General features: G+C 45.6%; 1 protein-coding gene across 1 annotated transcript in view; it reads right to left on the bottom strand.

The window, feature by feature from the left end:
• Positions 1–22,369, bottom strand: part of ncam1a (neural cell adhesion molecule 1a) — a gene marked incomplete at both ends in the record, with an annotated part of 230,163 nt that overhangs the window by 102,840 nt on the left and 104,954 nt on the right. The window contains one exon of the mRNA XM_084320612.1: positions 20,010–20,135. Within this exon, the coding sequence (XP_084176738.1) occupies positions 20,010–20,135 (126 nt within the window). The remainder of the gene's footprint in view (positions 1–20,009; positions 20,136–22,369) is intronic.

Here is a 22,369-nt window from a genome sequence, read left to right on the forward strand (position 1 = left end):
TCATTAATGAATTAATTATTACATGTGCACAATGGACCAAAGGTACATTGCGAGTACAGTGTCAGAAAAGCACATATTATCGGTAGAAATGTACTTTTAAGACAATAATACAAATAGGGTAACATATTATACCCACACACACACACACACACACACACACACACACACACACATGTATGCATGCTTTAAAGGAAAGTACGACAGACACACATAATGAAGGCCTAACACAAAACACAAACATTTACACCTTCCTTGTCTAAACCTTCTCTGTCTGCCTTTCCTCTCGTCGTATGCATCAGAAAACTACACACCCCTGAGGGCACGTCACCATGGCTACCACCCGACACCCCGCCCCCCCCACCACCATCTACGCTATCTCGTCCCGCACATACCACCACGCGCTCGCTCGGCTTAGTCCATTTTTCCACATTTCATGGGGGTGTTTCATTATTGTATATGGTTAATTACGGGCGGTTCTGTATACAAATACTTAAAATCGTGCACGAGCGCGGAGCGTAGAACAAGTGGCATTTATCAACACTTGTAGGTGTGCGTAGGACCTGTGTACGCACGTTTGCTAAATCCAGATTTTTCTGCGCGTAGAGACATTCTAAATTCCGTGCTTAGGAACGAAAATAGAACACTTTCTACGCATTATTGATAAATGAGGGACAAGGCTTTTACCCGTAATAACATATAAAAAAAGAAAAACACCGCCCCCGAGTATCACATCCTGTCGACTATAAGAGCCAGTTGATGGGGTCTTTGCTGCGCGTCTTCGCCATTCATGCACTGTACTGTGGTCTCGTGCAGGAAGCATCTCCTTGATGGAAAGTGTGCTTGGCACTGTCATATAGTTGGACAGAGATACTCCACGCTGCGGGGGAGGCTGCCTGTCTGCTGAATTAAAGATGTCAGAACACCGGCAGCAATGTAACACCCCCGACAAAAAGCGACATTTCCGTCTCCTACTCGCTAGAAGCGGCTTGACATCGTTAACCAATGGCGTGTCTTCGTTTCACGGCTCTGCAGAGAGTTCCCTTTTAGTGATGATAATAATACTCTGTTCTCTTCTATGTTCTTTTTGTCCAAGACAGTAAAAGTGTCTCCGCTATAATAAATGATCTGGTGTACGAGGATGGACGGTCCTTCGTCGGTTTAAAGGGGGAGACCACAGAACTTGAACGGATAGAACGGGAGCCGTATCACGGTACATACAGTAGAGGCGTTGCACAGGACGTTAGTGTAGTTTTAGTTCTTATTTCTTCCAACATGGCTGCCTGTAACCGTTTGGTAACCCCTTTCGAAAAGGGCAACGTTAGAGTAAGTAAGACACTGGAAACGCGCAGTATTTGTTTACACCATCCAAAAAAAAAAATAAAAAAATACCCAATATATTAAATTGATGTTGATATATTTCCTACAAATCAACACATAGCAACTGTTGCTCTGGAGCGTAACAGTAAAGGGGTCCCCACACGGCGAGCGATTTTAGCCAGGCGAGCGATTTTTTTTGCGAGCCGACCGGCAGAATTGGATCGCCTCCATTGTTATGAATGAGAGAACCCACACGGCAGGAGATTTTGAAGCGACAGTCGCGCAGATATTTCTGTCGCCTCGCTAAATATCGCCTCGATCCTATTTTTGGAGGCGACGGCACAAGGACAATGAGGAAATAACATGACTTCTACAGAAGTACTGCAGAAGTTCTACTGGTGTATCATTTGTACACCTTTAATGTATCAATACATTCATTGATCAATCTACGTATTATTACCATGCTACATAAGGTTATGTTCATTATTATTAACGGGAACAATTTAAATAAATAACGTTAGTTTGAGAAGCTATAGTGGCCGGCGGCCGCTTGTCATTACTAATAAATGAACAATGCCCCACGATGCACCGTTTTAATACTCGGGTAACAAAATAAGTTGTGGATGTTGACAGAGTTTAATGTCCAGGCTGCAGCTGATGTAGTTTGTAAGGTTTATTGTCCAAAGAAAATTATGGTTGAGAATAAAACAGTTTGCGTCTTCCGTGAAAAAAAAACACTTTCAGCAGCTGCATAACAATACTTGTCCAATCGGTGGTAGTGAACGTATCGTAGCGATCAGGCATGCAGTAATGTCAGGAAGAAGGAGGAGAGGTTGTAATCGTATATGGTGGTTTAATTCCAGCTCAATATGGGTTTTACAGGTTAATACTCTCTCGTAACGCACAACACAGCTACCTGCTAATTATATATACGCTCGCTTCACGACAAACTAACGTCCGGTCCCGGCCGGCGGTCCGTCCTCCTATATCTCCCGGGGGGAAACACCCCCAGCTAAACAGAGCGACACATAGCTTATGCATCTCATTATACCTGAGAACGGTCGCCTCTGGTGTGGGGGGCTAAGCGATTATCATTGAGCGACAGGTGATCACATCGCCAGGCGACCGCCGTGTGCAGACCACTTAAGAAGCATTTTGTATGAAAGTATTCTGTACTTCTGTATGACAACTATTAAAGAACTTGAACTTGAACTTGAACTTTGTACTTAGGGACCGGGGTCTCTTCCTCTATTCTCCTTCGGTACACAATGAGACAGAATTATGATATGGCTGACGTAGTAAGTCACAACGTAATAATAATAATAATAATAATAATAATAATAATAATAATAATAATAATAATAATAATAATAATAATAATAATAATAATAATAATAATAATAATAATAATAATAATAATAATAATAATAATAATAATAATAATAATAATGCAAGACCTGCTCAGAGGTCTTTAATTGGCATGCAATTATCCTCAACACACACACACAGGAACACACACACATGCATTGTCTCTGTAGGATCGCCGATGCGATTCGTCTCTGCGATTAACCCATCCCGTCGTCCTTCCCCCCCAAGGGCAGCCGGGAGCAGACAGGCGTCAACGTGAGCCGCGCCAGGGGACCAATCCAAGTGCTCCTGTGCGTCTTCGTCAAGGACGCCACAGCGTTAGCGATCTTCTGTTGTGCATGTTTTTCCATTGGGTTTATCTTATCGGGGGGGGGGGAACCCTTGCGAGCACGGGGAGAACATGCAAACTCCACACAGGGATGGGAGATACTCCACCTGGTACCTGGCATCATGGAAACCTGGTCCCCAAGCGGGAATCGAACCCTGGACCTTCTTGCTGCCGCCGTAACTTAACCTTCTTAGTGTCTTATACATTACTACTACCGTACTATACTTATACTACTGTGCACTCAGAGTGTAACACAACAAGTGTCTACATTATTTGACAAACAACGCCACTGACCCTTAGCTGTACCCTTCCCGCTGACTTGTCGTACAGAACTTAGTAAGTCGCTTTGGATAAAAGCGTTCAGCTAAATGACTGTTATGTAAACGTAAATGTAGTGTTTCCTGTGCCGCGTGAGACCTAGAATTACAAGACGAGGATGAGGTCACGGCCCCCGACATTCTCACATAAGTCATTCACCACTGGGAGGGGGAGGGGGATAAACCCCCGCTGTCACTCTGACGGCCGCTCCCATCTCCACCACTTCCCTTTTACGCCACAGAACACGTCTTCAGCTATAGCGCCGAGACCAGTGACACTGAAAGGGCCGGGCTGTAGTTACTCTAACTGACCTCAACAACATGGCTCACAGTAGGGCTGTAGTTACTCTAACTGACCTCAACAACATGGCTCACAGTAGGGCTGTAGTTACTCTAACTGACCTCAACAACATGGCTCACAGTAGGGCTGTAGTTACTCTAACTGACCTCAACAACATGGCTCACAGTAGGGCTGTAGTTACTCTAACTGACCTCAACAACATGGCTCACAGTAGGGCTGTAGTTACTCTAACTGACCTCAACAACACGGCTCACAGTAGGGCTGTAGTTACTCTAACTGACCTCAACAACAACACAGCTCACAGTAGGGCTGTAGTTACTCTAACTGACCTCAACAACACAGCTCACAGTAGGGCTGTAGTTACTCTAACTGAGCTCAACAACAACACGGCTCACAGTAGGGCTGTAGTTACTCTAACTGAGCTCAACAACAACACAGCTCACAGTAGGGCTGTAGTTACTCTAACTGAGCTCAACAACAACACAGCTCACAGTAGGGCTGTAGTTACTCTAACTGAGCTCAACAACAACACAGCTCACAGTAGGGCTGTAGTTACTCTAACTGAGCTCAACAACAACACAGCTCACAGTAGGGCTGTAGTTACTCTAACTGACCTCAACAACAACACAGCTCACAGTAGGGCTGTAGTTACTCTAACTGACCTCAACAACACAGCTCACAGTAGGGCTGTAGTTACTCTAACTGACCTCAACAACAACACAGCTCACAGTAGGGCTGTAGTTACTCTAACTGACCTCAACAACACAGCTCACAGTAGGGCTGTAGTTACTCTAACTGAGCTCAGCAACAACACAGCTCACAGTAGGGCTGTAGTTACTCTAACTGACCTCAACAACAACACAGCACACAGTAGGGCTGTAGTTACTCTAACTGACCTCAACAACACAGCTCACAGTAGGGCTGTAGTTACTCTAACTGAGCTCAACAACAACACAGCTCACAGTAGGGCTGTAGTTACTCTAACTGAGCTCAACAACAACACGGCTCACAGTAGCGCTGTAGTTACTCTAACTGAGCTCAACAACAACACAGCTCACAGTAGGGCTGTAGTTACTCTAACTGACCTCAACAACACAGCTCACAGTAGGGCTGTAGTTACTCTAACTGAGCTCAACTACAACACAGCTCACAGTAGGGCTGTAGTTACTCTAACTGAGCTCAACAACAACACAGCTCACAGTAGGGCTGTAGTTACTCTAACTGAGCTCAACAACACAGCTCACAGTAGGGCTGTAGTTACTCTAACTGAGCTCAACAACACAGCTCACAGTAGGGCTGTAGTTACTCTAACTGAGCTCAACAACACAGCTCACAGTAGGGCTGTAGTTACTCTAACTGAGCTCAACAACAACACAACTCACAGTAGGGCTGTAGTTACTCTAACTGAGCTCAACAACATGGCTCACAGTAGGGCTGTAGTTACTCTACCTGAGATCAACAACAACACAGCTCACAGTAGGGCTGTAGTTACTCTAACTGACCTCAACAACACAGCTCACAGTAGGGCTGTAGTTACTCTAACTGAGCTCAACAACACGGCTCACAGTAGGGCTGTAGTTACTCTAACTGAGCTCAACAACAACACAGCTCACAGTAGGGCTGTAGTTACTCTAACTGAGCTCAACAACAACACAGCTCACAGTAGGGCTGTAGTTACTCTAACTGAGCTCAACAACAACACAGCTCACAGTAGGGCTGTAGTTACTCTAACTGAGCTCAACAACAACACAGCTCACAGTAGGGCTGTAGTTACTCTAACTGAGCTCAACAACAACACGGCTCACAGTAGGGCTGTAGTTACTCTAACTGAGCTCAACTACAACACAGCTCACAGTAGGGCTGTAGTTACTCTAACTGAGCTCAACAACAACACAGCACACAGTAGGGCTGTAGTTACTCTAACTGAGCTCAACAACAACACAGCACACAGTAGGGCTGTAGTTACTCTAACTGAGCTCAACTACAACACAGCTCACAGTAGGGCTGTAGTTACTCTAACTGACCTCAACAACAACACAGCACACAGTAGGGCTGTAGTTACTCTAACTGAGCTCAACAACAACACGGCTCACAGTAGGGCTGTAGTTACTCTAACTGAGCTCAACAACAACACGGCTCACAGTAGGGCTGTAGTTACTCTAACTGAGCTCAACAACAACACGGCTCACAGTAGGGCTGTAGTTACTCTAACTGAGCTCAACAACAACACAGCTCACAGTAGGGCTGTAGTTACTCTAACTGAGCTCAACAACAACACAGCTCACAGTAGGGCTGTAGTTACTCTAACTGAGCTCAACAACAACACAGCTCACAGTAGGGCTGTAGTTACTCTAACTGACCTCAACAACAACACAGCTCACAGTAGGGCTGTAGTTACTCTAACTGACCTCAACAACAACACAGCTCACAGTAGGGCTGTAGTTACTCTAACTGACCTCAACAACACAGCTCACAGTAGGGCTGTAGTTACTCTAACTGAGCTCAGCAACAACACAGCTCACAGTAGGGCTGTAGTTACTCTAACTGACCTCAACAACAACACAGCACACAGTAGGGCTGTAGTTACTCTAACTGACCTCAACAACACAGCTCACAGTAGGGCTGTAGTTACTCTAACTGAGCTCAACAACAACACAGCTCACAGTAGGGCTGTAGTTACTCTAACTGAGCTCAACAACAACACGGCTCACAGTAGCGCTGTAGTTACTCTAACTGAGCTCAACAACAACACAGCTCACAGTAGGGCTGTAGTTACTCTAACTGACCTCAACAACACAGCTCACAGTAGGGCTGTAGTTACTCTAACTGAGCTCAACAACAACACAGCTCACAGTAGGGCTGTAGTTACTCTAACTGAGCTCAACAACAACACAGCTCACAGTAGGGCTGTAGTTACTCTAACTGAGCTCAACAACACAGCTCACAGTAGGGCTGTAGTTACTCTAACTGAGCTCAACAACACAGCTCACAGTAGGGCTGTAGTTACTCTAACTGAGCTCAACAACACAGCTCACAGTAGGGCTGTAGTTACTCTAACTGAGCTCAACAACAACACAACTCACAGTAGGGCTGTAGTTACTCTAACTGAGCTCAACAACATGGCTCACAGTAGGGCTGTAGTTACTCTACCTGAGATCAACAACAACACAGCTCACAGTAGGGCTGTAGTTACTCTAACTGACCTCAACAACACAGCTCACAGTAGGGCTGTAGTTACTCTAACTGAGCTCAACAACACGGCTCACAGTAGGGCTGTAGTTACTCTAACTGAGCTCAACAACAACACAGCTCACAGTAGGGCTGTAGTTACTCTAACTGAGCTCAACAACAACACAGCTCACAGTAGGGCTGTAGTTACTCTAACTGAGCTCAACAACAACACAGCTCACAGTAGGGCTGTAGTTACTCTAACTGAGCTCAACAACAACACAGCTCACAGTAGGGCTGTAGTTACTCTAACTGAGCTCAACAACAACACGGCTCACAGTAGGGCTGTAGTTACTCTAACTGAGCTCAACTACAACACAGCTCACAGTAGGGCTGTAGTTACTCTAACTGAGCTCAACAACAACACAGCACACAGTAGGGCTGTAGTTACTCTAACTGAGCTCAACAACAACACAGCACACAGTAGGGCTGTAGTTACTCTAACTGAGCTCAACTACAACACAGCTCACAGTAGGGCTGTAGTTACTCTAACTGACCTCAACAACAACACAGCACACAGTAGGGCTGTAGTTACTCTAACTGAGCTCAACAACAACACGGCTCACAGTAGGGCTGTAGTTACTCTAACTGAGCTCAACAACAACACAGCTCACAGTAGGGCTGTAGTTACTCTAACTGACCTCAACAACAACACAGCTCACAGTAGGGCTGTAGTTACTCTAACTGACCTCAACAACAACACAGCACACAGTAGGGCTGTAGTTACTCTAACTGAGCTCAACAACAACACGGCTCACAGTAGGGCTGTAGTTACTCTAACTGAGCTCAACAACACAGCTCACAGTAGGGCTGTAGTTACTCTAACTGAGCTCAACAACACAGCTCACAGTAGGGCTGTAGTTACTCTAACTGACCTCAACAACAACACAGCACACAGTAGGGCTGTAGTTACTCTAACTGAGCTCAACAACAACACGGCTCACAGTAGGGCTGTAGTTACTCTAACTGACCTCAACAACAACACGGCTCACAGTAGGGCTGTAGTTACTCTAACTGAGCTCAACAACAACACAGCTCACAGTAGGGCTGTAGTTACTCTAACTGAGCTCAACAACAACACAGCTCACAGTAGGGGTGTAGTTACTCTAACTGAGCTCAACAACAACACGGCTCACAGTAGGGGTGTAGTTACTCTAACTGAGCTCAACAACAACACACCTCACAGTAGGGCTGTAGTTACTCTAACTGACCTCAACAACAACACAGCTCACAGTAGGGCTGTAGTTACTCTAACTGACCTCAACAACAACACAGCTCACAGTAGGGCTGTAGTTACTCTAACTGAGCTCAACAACAACACGGCTCACAGTAGGGCTGTAGTTACTCTAACTGAGCTCAACAACAACACAGCTCACAGTAGGGCTGTAGTTACTCTAACTGAGCTCAACAACAACACAGCTCACAGTAGGGCTGTAGTTACTCTAACTGACCTCAACAACAACACGGCTCACAGTAGGGCTGTAGTTACTCTAACTGAGCTCAACAACAACACAGCTCACAGTAGGGCTGTAGTTACTCTAACTGAGCTCAACAACACAGCTCACAGTAGGGCTGTAGTTACTCTAACTGACCTCAACAACAACACAGCACACAGTAGGGCTGTAGTTACTCTAACTGAGCTCAACAACAACACGGCTCACAGTAGGGGTGTAGTTACTCTAACTGAGCTCAACAACAACACGGCTCACAGTAGGGCTGTAGTTACTCTAACTGAGCTCAACAACAACACAGCTCACAGTAGGGCTGTAGTTACTCTAACTGAGCTCAACAACAACACAACTCACAGTAGGGCTGTAGTTACTCTAACTGAGCTCAACTACAACACAGCTCACAGTAGGGCTGTAGTTACTCTAACTGAGCTCAACAACAACACAGCACACAGTAGGGCTGTAGTTACTCTAACTGAGCTCAACAACAACACAGCACACAGTAGGGCTGTAGTTACTCTAACTGAGCTCAACTACAACACAGCTCACAGTAGGGCTGTAGTTACTCTAACTGACCTCAACAACAACACAGCACACAGTAGGGCTGTAGTTACTCTAACTGAGCTCAACAACAACACGGCTCACAGTAGGGCTGTAGTTACTCTAACTGAGCTCAACAACAACACAGCTCACAGTAGGGCTGTAGTTACTCTAACTGAGCTCAACAACAACACGGCTCACAGTAGGGCTGTAGTTACTCTAACTGAGCTCAACAACAACACAGCTCACAGTAGGGCTGTAGTTACTCTAACTGAGCTCAACAACAACACAGCTCACAGTAGGGCTGTAGTTACTCTAACTGAGCTCAACAACAACACAGCTCACAGTAGGGCTGTAGTTACTCTAACTGACCTCAACAACAACACAGCTCACAGTAGGGCTGTAGTTACTCTAACTGACCTCAACAACACAGCTCACAGTAGGGCTGTAGTTACTCTAACTGACCTCAACAACAACACAGCTCACAGTAGGGCTGTAGTTACTCTAACTGACCTCAACAACACAGCTCACAGTAGGGCTGTAGTTACTCTAACTGAGCTCAGCAACAACACAGCTCACAGTAGGGCTGTAGTTACTCTAACTGACCTCAACAACAACACAGCACACAGTAGGGCTGTAGTTACTCTAACTGACCTCAACAACACAGCTCACAGTAGGGCTGTAGTTACTCTAACTGAGCTCAACAACAACACAGCTCACAGTAGGGCTGTAGTTACTCTAACTGAGCTCAACAACAACACGGCTCACAGTAGCGCTGTAGTTACTCTAACTGAGCTCAACAACAACACAGCTCACAGTAGGGCTGTAGTTACTCTAACTGACCTCAACAACACAGCTCACAGTAGGGCTGTAGTTACTCTAACTGAGCTCAACAACAACACAGCTCACAGTAGGGCTGTAGTTACTCTAACTGAGCTCAACAACAACACAGCTCACAGTAGGGCTGTAGTTACTCTAACTGAGCTCAACAACACAGCTCACAGTAGGGCTGTAGTTACTCTAACTGAGCTCAACAACACAGCTCACAGTAGGGCTGTAGTTACTCTAACTGAGCTCAACAACACAGCTCACAGTAGGGCTGTAGTTACTCTAACTGAGCTCAACAACAACACAACTCACAGTAGGGCTGTAGTTACTCTAACTGAGCTCAACAACATGGCTCACAGTAGGGCTGTAGTTACTCTACCTGAGATCAACAACAACACAGCTCACAGTAGGGCTGTAGTTACTCTAACTGACCTCAACAACACAGCTCACAGTAGGGCTGTAGTTACTCTAACTGAGCTCAACAACACGGCTCACAGTAGGGCTGTAGTTACTCTAACTGAGCTCAACAACAACACAGCTCACAGTAGGGCTGTAGTTACTCTAACTGAGCTCAACAACAACACAGCTCACAGTAGGGCTGTAGTTACTCTAACTGAGCTCAACAACAACACAGCTCACAGTAGGGCTGTAGTTACTCTAACTGAGCTCAACAACAACACAGCTCACAGTAGGGCTGTAGTTACTCTAACTGAGCTCAACAACAACACGGCTCACAGTAGGGCTGTAGTTACTCTAACTGAGCTCAACTACAACACAGCTCACAGTAGGGCTGTAGTTACTCTAACTGAGCTCAACAACAACACAGCACACAGTAGGGCTGTAGTTACTCTAACTGAGCTCAACAACAACACAGCACACAGTAGGGCTGTAGTTACTCTAACTGAGCTCAACTACAACACAGCTCACAGTAGGGCTGTAGTTACTCTAACTGACCTCAACAACAACACAGCACACAGTAGGGCTGTAGTTACTCTAACTGAGCTCAACAACAACACGGCTCACAGTAGGGCTGTAGTTACTCTAACTGAGCTCAACAACAACACAGCTCACAGTAGGGCTGTAGTTACTCTAACTGACCTCAACAACAACACAGCTCACAGTAGGGCTGTAGTTACTCTAACTGACCTCAACAACAACACAGCACACAGTAGGGCTGTAGTTACTCTAACTGAGCTCAACAACAACACGGCTCACAGTAGGGCTGTAGTTACTCTAACTGAGCTCAACAACACAGCTCACAGTAGGGCTGTAGTTACTCTAACTGACCTCAACAACAACACAGCACACAGTAGGGCTGTAGTTACTCTAACTGAGCTCAACAACAACACGGCTCACAGTAGGGCTGTAGTTACTCTAACTGACCTCAACAACAACACGGCTCACAGTAGGGCTGTAGTTACTCTAACTGAGCTCAACAACAACACAGCTCACAGTAGGGCTGTAGTTACTCTAACTGAGCTCAACAACAACACAGCTCACAGTAGGGGTGTAGTTACTCTAACTGAGCTCAACAACAACACGGCTCACAGTAGGGGTGTAGTTACTCTAACTGAGCTCAACAACAACACAGCTCACAGTAGGGCTGTAGTTACTCTAACTGACCTCAACAACAACACAGCTCACAGTAGGGCTGTAGTTACTCTAACTGACCTCAACAACAACACAGCTCACAGTAGGGCTGTAGTTACTCTAACTGAGCTCAACAACAACACGGCTCACAGTAGGGCTGTAGTTACTCTAACTGAGCTCAACAACAACACAGCTCACAGTAGGGCTGTAGTTACTCTAACTGAGCTCAACAACAACACAGCTCACAGTAGGGCTGTAGTTACTCTAACTGACCTCAACAACAACACGGCTCACAGTAGGGCTGTAGTTACTCTAACTGAGCTCAACAACAACACAGCTCACAGTAGGGCTGTAGTTACTCTAACTGAGCTCAACAACACAGCTCACAGTAGGGCTGTAGTTACTCTAACTGACCTCAACAACAACACAGCACACAGTAGGGCTGTAGTTACTCTAACTGAGCTCAACAACAACACGGCTCACAGTAGGGGTGTAGTTACTCTAACTGAGCTCAACAACAACACGGCTCACAGTAGGGCTGTAGTTACTCTAACTGAGCTCAACAACAACACAACTCACAGTAGGGCTGTAGTTACTCTAACTGAGCTCAACTACAACACAGCACACAGTAGGGCTGTAGTTACTCTAACTGAGCTCAACAACAACACGGCTCACAGTAGGGCTGTAGTTACTCTAACTGAGCTCAACAACAACACAGCTCACAGTAGGGCTGTAGTTACTCTAACTGAGCTCAACAACAACACGGCTCACAGTAGGACTGTAGTTACTCTAACTGAGCTCAACAACAACAACACGGCTCACAGTAGGGCTGTAGTTACTCTAACTGAGCTCAACAACACAGCTCACAGTAGGGCTGTAGTTACTCTAACTGAGCTCAACAACACAGCTCACAGTAGGGCTGTAGTTACTCTAACTGAGCTCAACAACAACACGGCTCACAGTAGGGCTGTAGTTACTCTAACTGAGCTTAACAACAACAACACAGCTCACAGTAGGGCTGTAGTTACTCTAACTGAGCTCAACAACACAGCTCACAGTAGGGCTGTAGTTACTCTAACTGAGCTCAACAACACAGCTCACAGTAGGGCTGTAGTTACTCTAACTGACCTCAACAACACAGCTCACAGTAGGGCTGTAGTTACTCTAACTGACCTCAACAACACAGCTCACAGTAGGGCTGTAGTTACTCTAACTGAGCTCAACAACAACACAGCTCACAGTAGGGCTGTAGTTACTCTAACTGAGCTCAACAACAACACAGCTCACAGTAGGGCTGTAGTTACTCTAACTGAGCTCAACAACACAGCTCACAGTAGGGCTGTAGTTACTCTAACTGAGCTCAACAACAACACAGCTCACAGTAGGGCTGTAGTTACTCTAACTGAGCTCAACAACAACACAGCTCACAGTAGGGCTGTAGTTACTCTAACTGAGCTCAACAACACGGCTCACAGTAGGGCTGTAGTTACTCTAACTGAGCTCAACAACAACACGGCTCACAGTAGGGCTGTAGTTACTCTAACTGAGCTCAACAACAACACAGCTCACAGTAGGGCTGTAGTTACTCTAACTGAGCTCAACAACAACACGGCTCACAGTAGGGCTGTAGTTACTCTAACTGAGCTCAACAACAACATGGCTCACAGTAGGGCTGTAGTTACTCTAACTGAGCTCAACAACAACACAGCTCACAGTAGGGCTGTAGTTACTCTAACTGAGCTCAACAACACAGCTCACAGTAGGGCTGTAGTTACTCTAACTGAGCTCAACAACAACACAGCTCACAGTAGGGCTGTAGTTACTCTAACTGAGCTCAACAACACAGCTCACAGTAGGGCTGTAGTTACTCTAACTGAGCTCAACAACAACACAGCTCACAGTAGGGCTGTAGTTACTCTAACTGAGCTCAACAACACAGCTCACAGTAGGGCTGTAGTTACTCTAACTGAGCTCAACAACACAGCTCACAGTAGGGCTGTAGTTACTCTAACTGAGCTCAACAACACAGCTCACAGTAGGGCTGTAGTTACTCTAACTGAGCTCAACAACAACACAGCTCACAGTAGGGCTGTAGTTACTCTAACTGAGCTCAACAACAACACAGCTCACAGTAGGGCTGTAGTTACTCTAACTGAGCTCAACAACAACACAGCTCACAGTAGGGCTGTAGTTACTCTAACTGAGCTCAACAACAACACGGCTCACAGTAGGGCTGTAGTTACTCTAACTGAGCTCAACAACAACACGGCTCACAGTAGGGCTGTAGTTACTCTAACTGAGCTCAACAACACAGCTCACAGTAGGGCTGTAGTTACTCTAACTGAGCTCAACAACAACACAGCTCACAGTAGGGCTGTAGTTACTCTAACTGAGCTCAACAACAACACGGCTCACAGTAGGGCTGTAGTTACTCTAACTGAGCTCAACAACAACACGGCTCACAGTAGGGCTGTAGTTACTCTAACTGAGCTCAACAACAACACAGCTCACAGTAGGGCTGTAGTTACTCTAACTGAGCTCAACAACAACATGGCTCACAGTAGTGCTGTAGTTACTCTAACTGAGCTCAACAACAACACGGCTCACAGTAGTGCTGTAGTTACTCTAACTGAGCTCAACAACAACACGGCTCACAGTAGGGCTGTAGTTACTCTAGTCTAACTGAGCTCAAGAATGAAATATATTAGGCGTCCGGTAGCGCAGCGGACTAAGCGTCTGTCTACCACCGCAGAGACACTGGTATCGAATCCGGCTGTCAGCGGTACCTCCGGCTTGGTCGGTCGTCATACTAACACAATTGGCAGTGTCAGAGGGTGGGAAGCCGGTGGGTGGGTATCCTGGTCGTTGTAAACAGCGACTCCTACAGGTCGGTCAGGGCACCTGCACAGCGAGGAAGGGATCTGGGTGAGGTAGTGTGCCCTCCCACGCATTACACTTCACCAATGAGAGTCCTCGCTGCCAGGTGAAAAGAGGCTGCTGGCTGTCTCCTATGTATCGGAGGAAGCATGTGATAGACTTCAGGGCTCCCTAGACCGGCAAGTAGGGGGCAAATGCGCGCAACGACCAGGAAGGGGGAGGGGGGAATTGGCATAACGACTAAATTGGGATGGGAGAACAAATACAAAAAAAATAGGAGGAGAAAAAGTGGATACAAAAAAAAGTATGAAATATATTTATTATGAACTACCAGAAGGGGGGTTACATTATATTCCCACAGGCGATAAAAGGTAGAGACGTGAAAAGCAGATGTATGGAACCTACTGCTACTGGCTACTTCCATTTGTCTGCCAAAAATGGAGGAAGCCATTTTAAAGAAAATTCTATGACGACACTGAACCCATCAGAATTTTCCAACACAACTGCCACTGGAATGTTCAACCTGTTCAATGCTGTTGCCATGGTAACACATGGGCTTCCTCAGTCTCATGTACTCAACACATCGCCATGGTAACACGCCAGCTTCCTCAGTCTCATGTACTCAACACATCGCCATGGTAACACGCCAGCTTCCTCAGTCTCATGTACTCAACACATCGCCATGGTAACACGCCAGCTTCCTCAGTCTCATGTACTCAACACATCACCATGGTAACACGCCAGCTTCCTCAGTCTCGTGTACTCAACACGTTGCCATGGTAACACATGGACTCGCTCAGTCTCGTGTACTCCAAACTGCTGTTGCCATGGTAACATGTCAGCTTCCTCAGTATCACGTACGCAACACGTTAGCATGGTAACATGTCAGCTTGCTCAGTCTTGTGTAGTCAACACAGAAGAAATCTTGCAAGGCTACTCAACACTGATTTCCAATGTCATCAAACATTTTATGACAGCCATTTTAATTCATACCTGCCAAACGACAATTCATGAATGTAGATGTGACTGGTAATGGCAGTTATATCAATTCTAGTTCTGTGGGGGGAGACAAGACAGAAGAGGAAGGAGGACTTACTCAAATCAAAAGAGATGAAAGCTAGAGTGAGCATTCCCTGTCTACACAATGCAGCGAAATTGCTCCCACTGCTACCGCGCTATTGGAGGCAAATTCATTAAACTCCCACCCGTTTTCTACCCAGAACACAACACTGCCTCCTCATTTGAGATTCAGTGGTGGTTGGAACACCAAGTTTCCCCCTGCATCACTCACTGCCACTTAGTGGAAAGAGTGATGAATCTCAGTAACCTCATTACAGAATAAATAAGAGCCTCTAGGTGGCGGTATACACATGAGAACGGTGAATGGTCCTCTACACAAGTAGTAGAAGAAGATCATCGGACTCACGTAGGGCCGTGACCCGGGCCGTGAGGAACAGGATTTGGCAGAATTGCTCACTCTGCGCATCTCTATGACTCAAAGGCACTAGATCCTAAAGCGGCAAGGTAAACACTGGGGGGGAGGGGGGCGGGTATATGACTGGTTCAACTCCCTACAGGCTTCAAGTCTCTTATCACAGCACTAAAAACAAACCTGGATCCACGTTAGCGTAACGGAACGGGATGCCGCCTGAAAAGGTTTGCGAGACAAAGAGATGTTGAGTGAGTCGTTGCAAATTCACTGGCAAATAAAAAAAGGCAAACCTGCCAGACACTGTACTTCAAATACAATTAATGATCGCTTTTTTTTGCATGGCGTGGACAGAATGGACAGAGTAAACAAAATGGATGTCAAAACGATGGAAACATGCATGTATTAGAGAGAAAACAAACAAAGTGAGTGGGAGAGGAGAAACTTACTTGTGAAAGTATAACCTGAGAAGTCCATTGGAATAGAGACAGATGGAAAAACATGATTAAAAGATGAAAACAGGAGAAACAAAAAGAGAGAAACAGCAAACACAGACAGTGAGATGAGAAATACATGAGATGGGAGCGGGTGATTCTGTCCTGCCACGTGCTCAGACCACCGAGACGATTGTTACGCTTGCTCCCATGTCTGTCGTGCCTTCAAGTCATGTGGGATATATCACAAATTACCATATTCACTCTTATGTCGTGCTCAGGCTGGGTTCCTTGCCTGCCCTGTTCGCCACCTTGGGTAGAACACACACGTCGACATGAGAGCAAAATGGCCGCTGTGTGAATTCCCCATAATGCTGCGTCTAAAATCCACTTTTAGCTGTTAGCTAGCGTTAGTGCTAACGTTATAGCTACTGTACCAAACGTTAGAGCTACCGCACGTCAGCTATGTCGCGGTTAACGCTAGGAGGATCAAACTCGAGTTTGGACAACACCCGAACGTCATACAGAAAGTTGAAGGGAGTAGTAGATACAGGATGATAGACAGCAAACCCTAAGCGTGACCACCAGAGGTGTAACGTTAATGAGTCATGGAGAACAAAGCCTCTCTCCTTGAGTTTGACAACGCGACAACAGATAAAAAGATAGAGATAAAAGAGGCCACTATGAGGGTCAGTTGCAAAGGAGTGACAAGGTACAGATAGCGTGGTAAGAGCTGGCATCCAGATCAAAGTAGATGTTTATTTATGACACGAGAGCCAGCGTCCAGATCAAAGTAGAGGTTTATTTATGACACGAGAGCCAGCGTCCAGATCAAAGCGGAGGTTTTATTCATGACCAGGAAATGAGAAAACGGACTCGGCGCTGCATGGCCCTCGGGCGTCCAACCAAACCGTGAGAGTGGCAACCTTCGGGGGAGCACATTTCTGGGAAGAGGGACTTGGTTTCCATTCCAATACCTATAAGTTCAGCGCCAGGGTTATGAGATGGAAGTTCGATTTTTTTTTAAAACGTATATACTGTATCTTAAAGCGTTCATGAGTCATTTTAACATAGACCCTTATTACATTTAATCTGTAGGATCACCTATGCCTCGTCTCCACTAACCAGGGTTTAGCCGTGCTGTGGCCTCGTCTCCACTAGCCAGGGTTTAGCCGTGCTGTGGCCTTGTCTCCACTAGCCAGGGTTTAGCCGTGCTGTGGCCTTGTCTCCACTAGCCAGGGTTAGGCCGTGCTGTGGCCTCGTCTCCACTAGCCAGGGTTTAGCCGTGCTGTGGCCTTGTCTCCACTAGCCAGGGTTTAGCTGTGCTGTGGCCTCGTCTCCACTAGCCAGGGTTTAGCTGTGCTGTGGCCTCGTCTCCACTAACCAGGGTTTAGCCGTGCTGTGGCCTCGTCTCCACTAACCAGGGTTTAGCTGTGCTGTGGCCTCGTCTCCACTAGCCAGGGTTTAGCCGTGCTGTGGCCATCGTCTCCACTAGCCAGGGTTTAGCTGTGCTGTGGCCTCGTCTCCACTAGCCAGGGTTTAGCTGTGCTGTGGCCTCGTCTCCACTAGCCAGGGTTTAGCCGTGCTGTGGCCTCGTCTCCACTAGCCAGGGTTTAGCCGTGCTGTGGCCTCGTCTCCACTAGCCAGGGTTTAGCCGTGCTGTGGCCTCGTCTCCACTAGCCAGGGTTTAGCCGTGCTGTGGCCTCGTCTCCACTAGCCAGGGTTTAGCTGTGCTGTGGCCTCGTCTCCACTAGCCAGGGTTTAGCCGTGCTGTGGCCTCGTCTCCACTAACCAGGGTTTAGCTGTGCTGTGGCCTCGTCTCCACTAGCCAGGGTTTAGCTGTGCTGTGGCCTCGTCTCCACTAGCCAGGGTTTAGCCGTGCTGTGGCCTCGTCTCCACTAGCCAGGGTTTAGCCGTGCTGTGGCCTCGTCTCCACTAGCCAGGGTTTAGCTGTGCTGTGGCCTCGTCTCCACTAGCCAGGGTTTAGCCGTGCTGTGGTCTGACTGTCTGGCACACGGTGAGCGTCTCCATTGTCTTTAGAACCTGGTGGAACCGGGCTGAGACAGACACCTTTCACAACCTGGTCAGACCTGACTGGGACTGTTGTATCATCATCATGGTTTAGCTCGCGTGCCACAGTGTGAATTTTGAAAGGTTGTCTAGCAACCGGAGAGTTTACAAGAAACACAATAGAGACGCAAACCCAACCATACCATACCAAGACAGTCAAGTTACGGTACAAAATACTATTAATTATCATTGCATAGCCTTGCTTCCCTATTTGTCCACAGGGAGAATGGACATCTCTTGAACATGTAAAACTGTGTACAATTCATGAAAGTAGCAGGCGATTTGGGACCCTTTATTCGGACCACATGGTGCGGCATACCGGGTAGACAATTCCATTTACGGTTAATACGGTTAATGCGGTTATGGTCTTCCAAAGGAAATGCCTTCTTAACAGCTCAGCTCGAACATGTGGGGATTTGTTGACACACTCTGATGACAATACCAGCTGCAGTGAAGAGACCAGGGTTAAGTCGAAGTGCTACCGTGAGGGTCATCTTAAAGGTACCCAATGGAGTCGCTTGCTTTTCTTTTCACATTTCCACCCGAATAGACCTGAAGAGGTTTCCGTTTTCTGCCTTTTTTATTTGCTCTCGCTATGCTCACATCCCATCGGTGTTTAGTTTCACTTTCGGTTTCAGTTTCCGTCGATTGACAGGCGGTTCAGCTTGTTCGATGTCGAGGAAGACCGTATATATATAGACGGATCAAATTGAAGCATAAGGGTGTCTTCACACACCTCCAGCGCCACGTTCACCAACTAATGGCCAAAAACTCCATTGGATACATTTAACCTCGAACCTACTGTGTGACACCTGCTGGACAAACTGCTACTGCACGACATACACCTATACTGTGTGACTTTTCACAGTGAGGCCCGTATTTATCACACAAAAAGGAGTACAGATCTAGGGTCAGCGCGCAGGTCACATGACCGTATACACCTCACTATGACCCTACTGATCTAGGGGTCAGTGCTCAGGTCACGTGCCCACGTGAGCCAATCTGATCTCAGATCAGTACTCCTACTTTGAGACGCTTGATGAATACGGGCCAGTGTGTCGGCTATGTGAGGTCTAATAAGAGGGCGGCTATGGGGAAGAGAGTGCGGAAGGGTCTACGGTGCCAACCTCCATGCCAGGGGAAGCCTATACTACCCATCACTGGTACAGGATAGAGCGCTTACAGTTTGTGCAACCCCACGTCAGTGCATTCAGGCTGGGCTGTGGACAGGGCTGAGCGATATAGGAGAACTGATGCATGTGCTCATGTTAATTAACTAATCGATTTCATGTTCATATAGTATTGTACTGCGGGGGGGAAATGGGTTATATGTGTTGTTTAATTATTAATTTATTATAATTTAGATGGTGAATCATGATGATTCACAATATCAAAAACATTCCACGATACGATAACGGGGTTATTGGATAAATGATGAATATAGGCAGTGTACCATAGCAACAGAGATATAGGATGAATTATAATTATACTGTAGGTAGTGTACCATATATAATAACAGAGATATAGGATAAATGATAATTATAGGTACAGTAGTGTACCGTATACAATAACAGAGATATAGGATAGATGATAATTATACGTAGTGTACCGTATTACAATAACAGAGACACAGGATCAATTATAATTACAGGTAGTAGTGTGCCATATATTGCCCAGCCCTAGTTGCGAATGGCTAATGCATCACGGAAGGCCGTGCATCGTGGGGGCGCTTGGCGCGGGAAGAGAGAGAGAGAGAGAGAGAGAGAGAGAGAGAGAGAGAGAGAGAGAGAGAGAGAGAGAGGGATGACAGCTTCTGGGCTTGGGTAAACAGCATGAGGAGGTGTTGTGGAGCGAGGAGAAGCATTAGAGGGTCAGGTGACCTCACGGCGAGGAAGGGGCAGAGAGGGCAGGGGACGGAGGAGGGCAGTACTTACGGACTGGCTCGGTCTTGAAGCTGGTCAGGGGGCTGCTGTCGCCCTCCCCTTTTCCGTTGACGGCGGACATCTTGACCTCGTACACGGTCTCTGGCTTCAGGCCGAAGAGGGTGATCATGGTCAGGCCTGTTTTTTTTCGGGAGGGCGAGAGAAAGAAGGAGATGATGTTATTTGTTTGGTTTTAGGTAAGGATGCTTGATATTGGCTTTTTAACCGATACCGATATACCGATATTGTCCAACTCTTAATTTCCGATACCGATATCAACCGATACCGATATATGCAGGGTTTCCCGCCCCAAAATCTTTAATAATTTCAGGTAATTAACATTACATATGTCTTGTTGTGGAATTAACATAACATTATGCATACTTTTGACAATAAATCAAATCTGAATTTGTTCTTACTTGCTTGCCTGGGTAAATAAAGGTTATAGAAATGTTAAAAAAAAGTTAATTCTTTTTTTAAACCGATACCGATATTTTCCGATATCACATTTTAATGCCAATATCGGTCGATAATATCGGTAGGCCGATAATATCGGACATCCCTAGTTTTAGGCGAGGTAACCGGAATTTGCCTTTCCTGCAAGGCCCTTCCTACTAGGCGACGGTTGCACTTCGATGGTCAAATGATAAATGGACTACATTTATATAACAGCTTTTATCCAAAGCACTTTACAATTTATGCCTCACATTCACTCACCCATTCACTCACACACACCGACAGCAACGTCGGGAGCAGTTAGGGGTTAAGTGTCTTCCTCAAGGACACTTCGACAGAATTAAACCTGGAACCTTCCCATTACCAGACGACCACTCTACCTCCTGAGCCCCTGTCTCCCCAATGGATGTATTGTAAGATTTGACCCGTCCTCCTAGCTATTCAAGAGCAGTGGGCAGCCACAGGCCGCCACCTGGGGACCAACTCCGGTTCTTATACCAGTGCTTTGCTCAAGGGTAACGGCAGGAGTATGTACCGTGCATGTCTGTTACGATGTGGGAGGAACGTGGAGTACCCAGAGGAAACCCTCGTGAAAACATGCAAACTGCACACAGAAAGGCGTCCCTCAGGGGTTGACCCCAGAGCCCTCTTGCTCTGAGGCAGCTGTGCTAACACAGGGTATCTGCAGGTTCCAACAAGTTACATGGAAGACTTTTTGAGACCTTTTTAATACCACTTAGAGCAACATTACATTTGATTTATAAGCGCTTTATATATATATATATATATATATATATATATATATATATATATATATATATATATATATATATATATATATATATATATATATATATATATATATATATATATATATATATATATATATATATATATATATATATATATTAGTGCTGTCAGGTGATTAAAAAGAATTATCTAATTAATTACAGGATTTGTAATTAATTAATCTAATTAATCACATTTTAATCGCAAAACCATTTTATGCCTGATATTCTATATTCTATAATCATATTTAAAATTGCATGTGTCCGGATGGCAGAATTCAGTACTGTATCTACAAAACCTTCTGTTTAATCATCTTCCATTTATTCATTTGCTTCGATTTTTCAGGTCTGGTCAATTTGAGCATGGTGTTATTCACAGTCAAAGATACAATTTTTTTTAATTTATATTCTCATTTGGTTCATTACAATTTACTCAAGCCTAGTAACAGACACAGTATTTCTGACACTGGGAATACATTCCCTGAGATCAATAGATGTCCCTAGAATCAGATACCAAGAACATGCAAATGGACCATATTAAAAAAAGTCTGTAAATGTGTATTCTACGTTCTTATGGAATGAATGAGATAAAAACAAATTATAAAAAAAAAAATATATATATATATATATATATATTTTTTGTAATACATTTTGAGTTAATTTTCATAACGCGATAATTTTCTGTGTAATTAATTAATCTAATTAATGCGATAAACTGACAGCCCTAATATATATATTTATTTATACAACAAATTATAAAGGCAGCCAGCCAGTCAGTCATCAGTCAGTCATCAGTCAGTCAGTCAGTCAGTCAGTCAGTCAGTCAGTCAGTCAGTCAGTCAGTCAGTCAGTCAGTCAGTCAGTCAGTCAGTCAGTCAGTCAGTCAGTCAGTCAGTCAGTCAGTCAGTCAGTCAGTCAGTCAGTCAGTCAGTCAGTCAGTCATCAGTCATCAGTCATCAGTCATCAGTCAGTCTGAGCAACACTCCTCTTTTTGTTGTACTAGTTGGAGGGATAGTTGTTGGAGGGAGCCCCAAGCCCCATTTCCTATTTACCAATGATAATGTTGACCATTAGAATCCTCTCTCAGCCCAACCCATGCTGGTCCCTCACTCCGGGTAGCTAGTTAGC

Source organism: Notolepis coatsorum (genome assembly GCF_963971535.1).
Source record: "Notolepis coatsorum genome assembly, chromosome: 8".
NCBI classification, from domain to species: Eukaryota; Metazoa; Chordata; class Actinopteri; order Aulopiformes; family Paralepididae; genus Notolepis; species Notolepis coatsorum.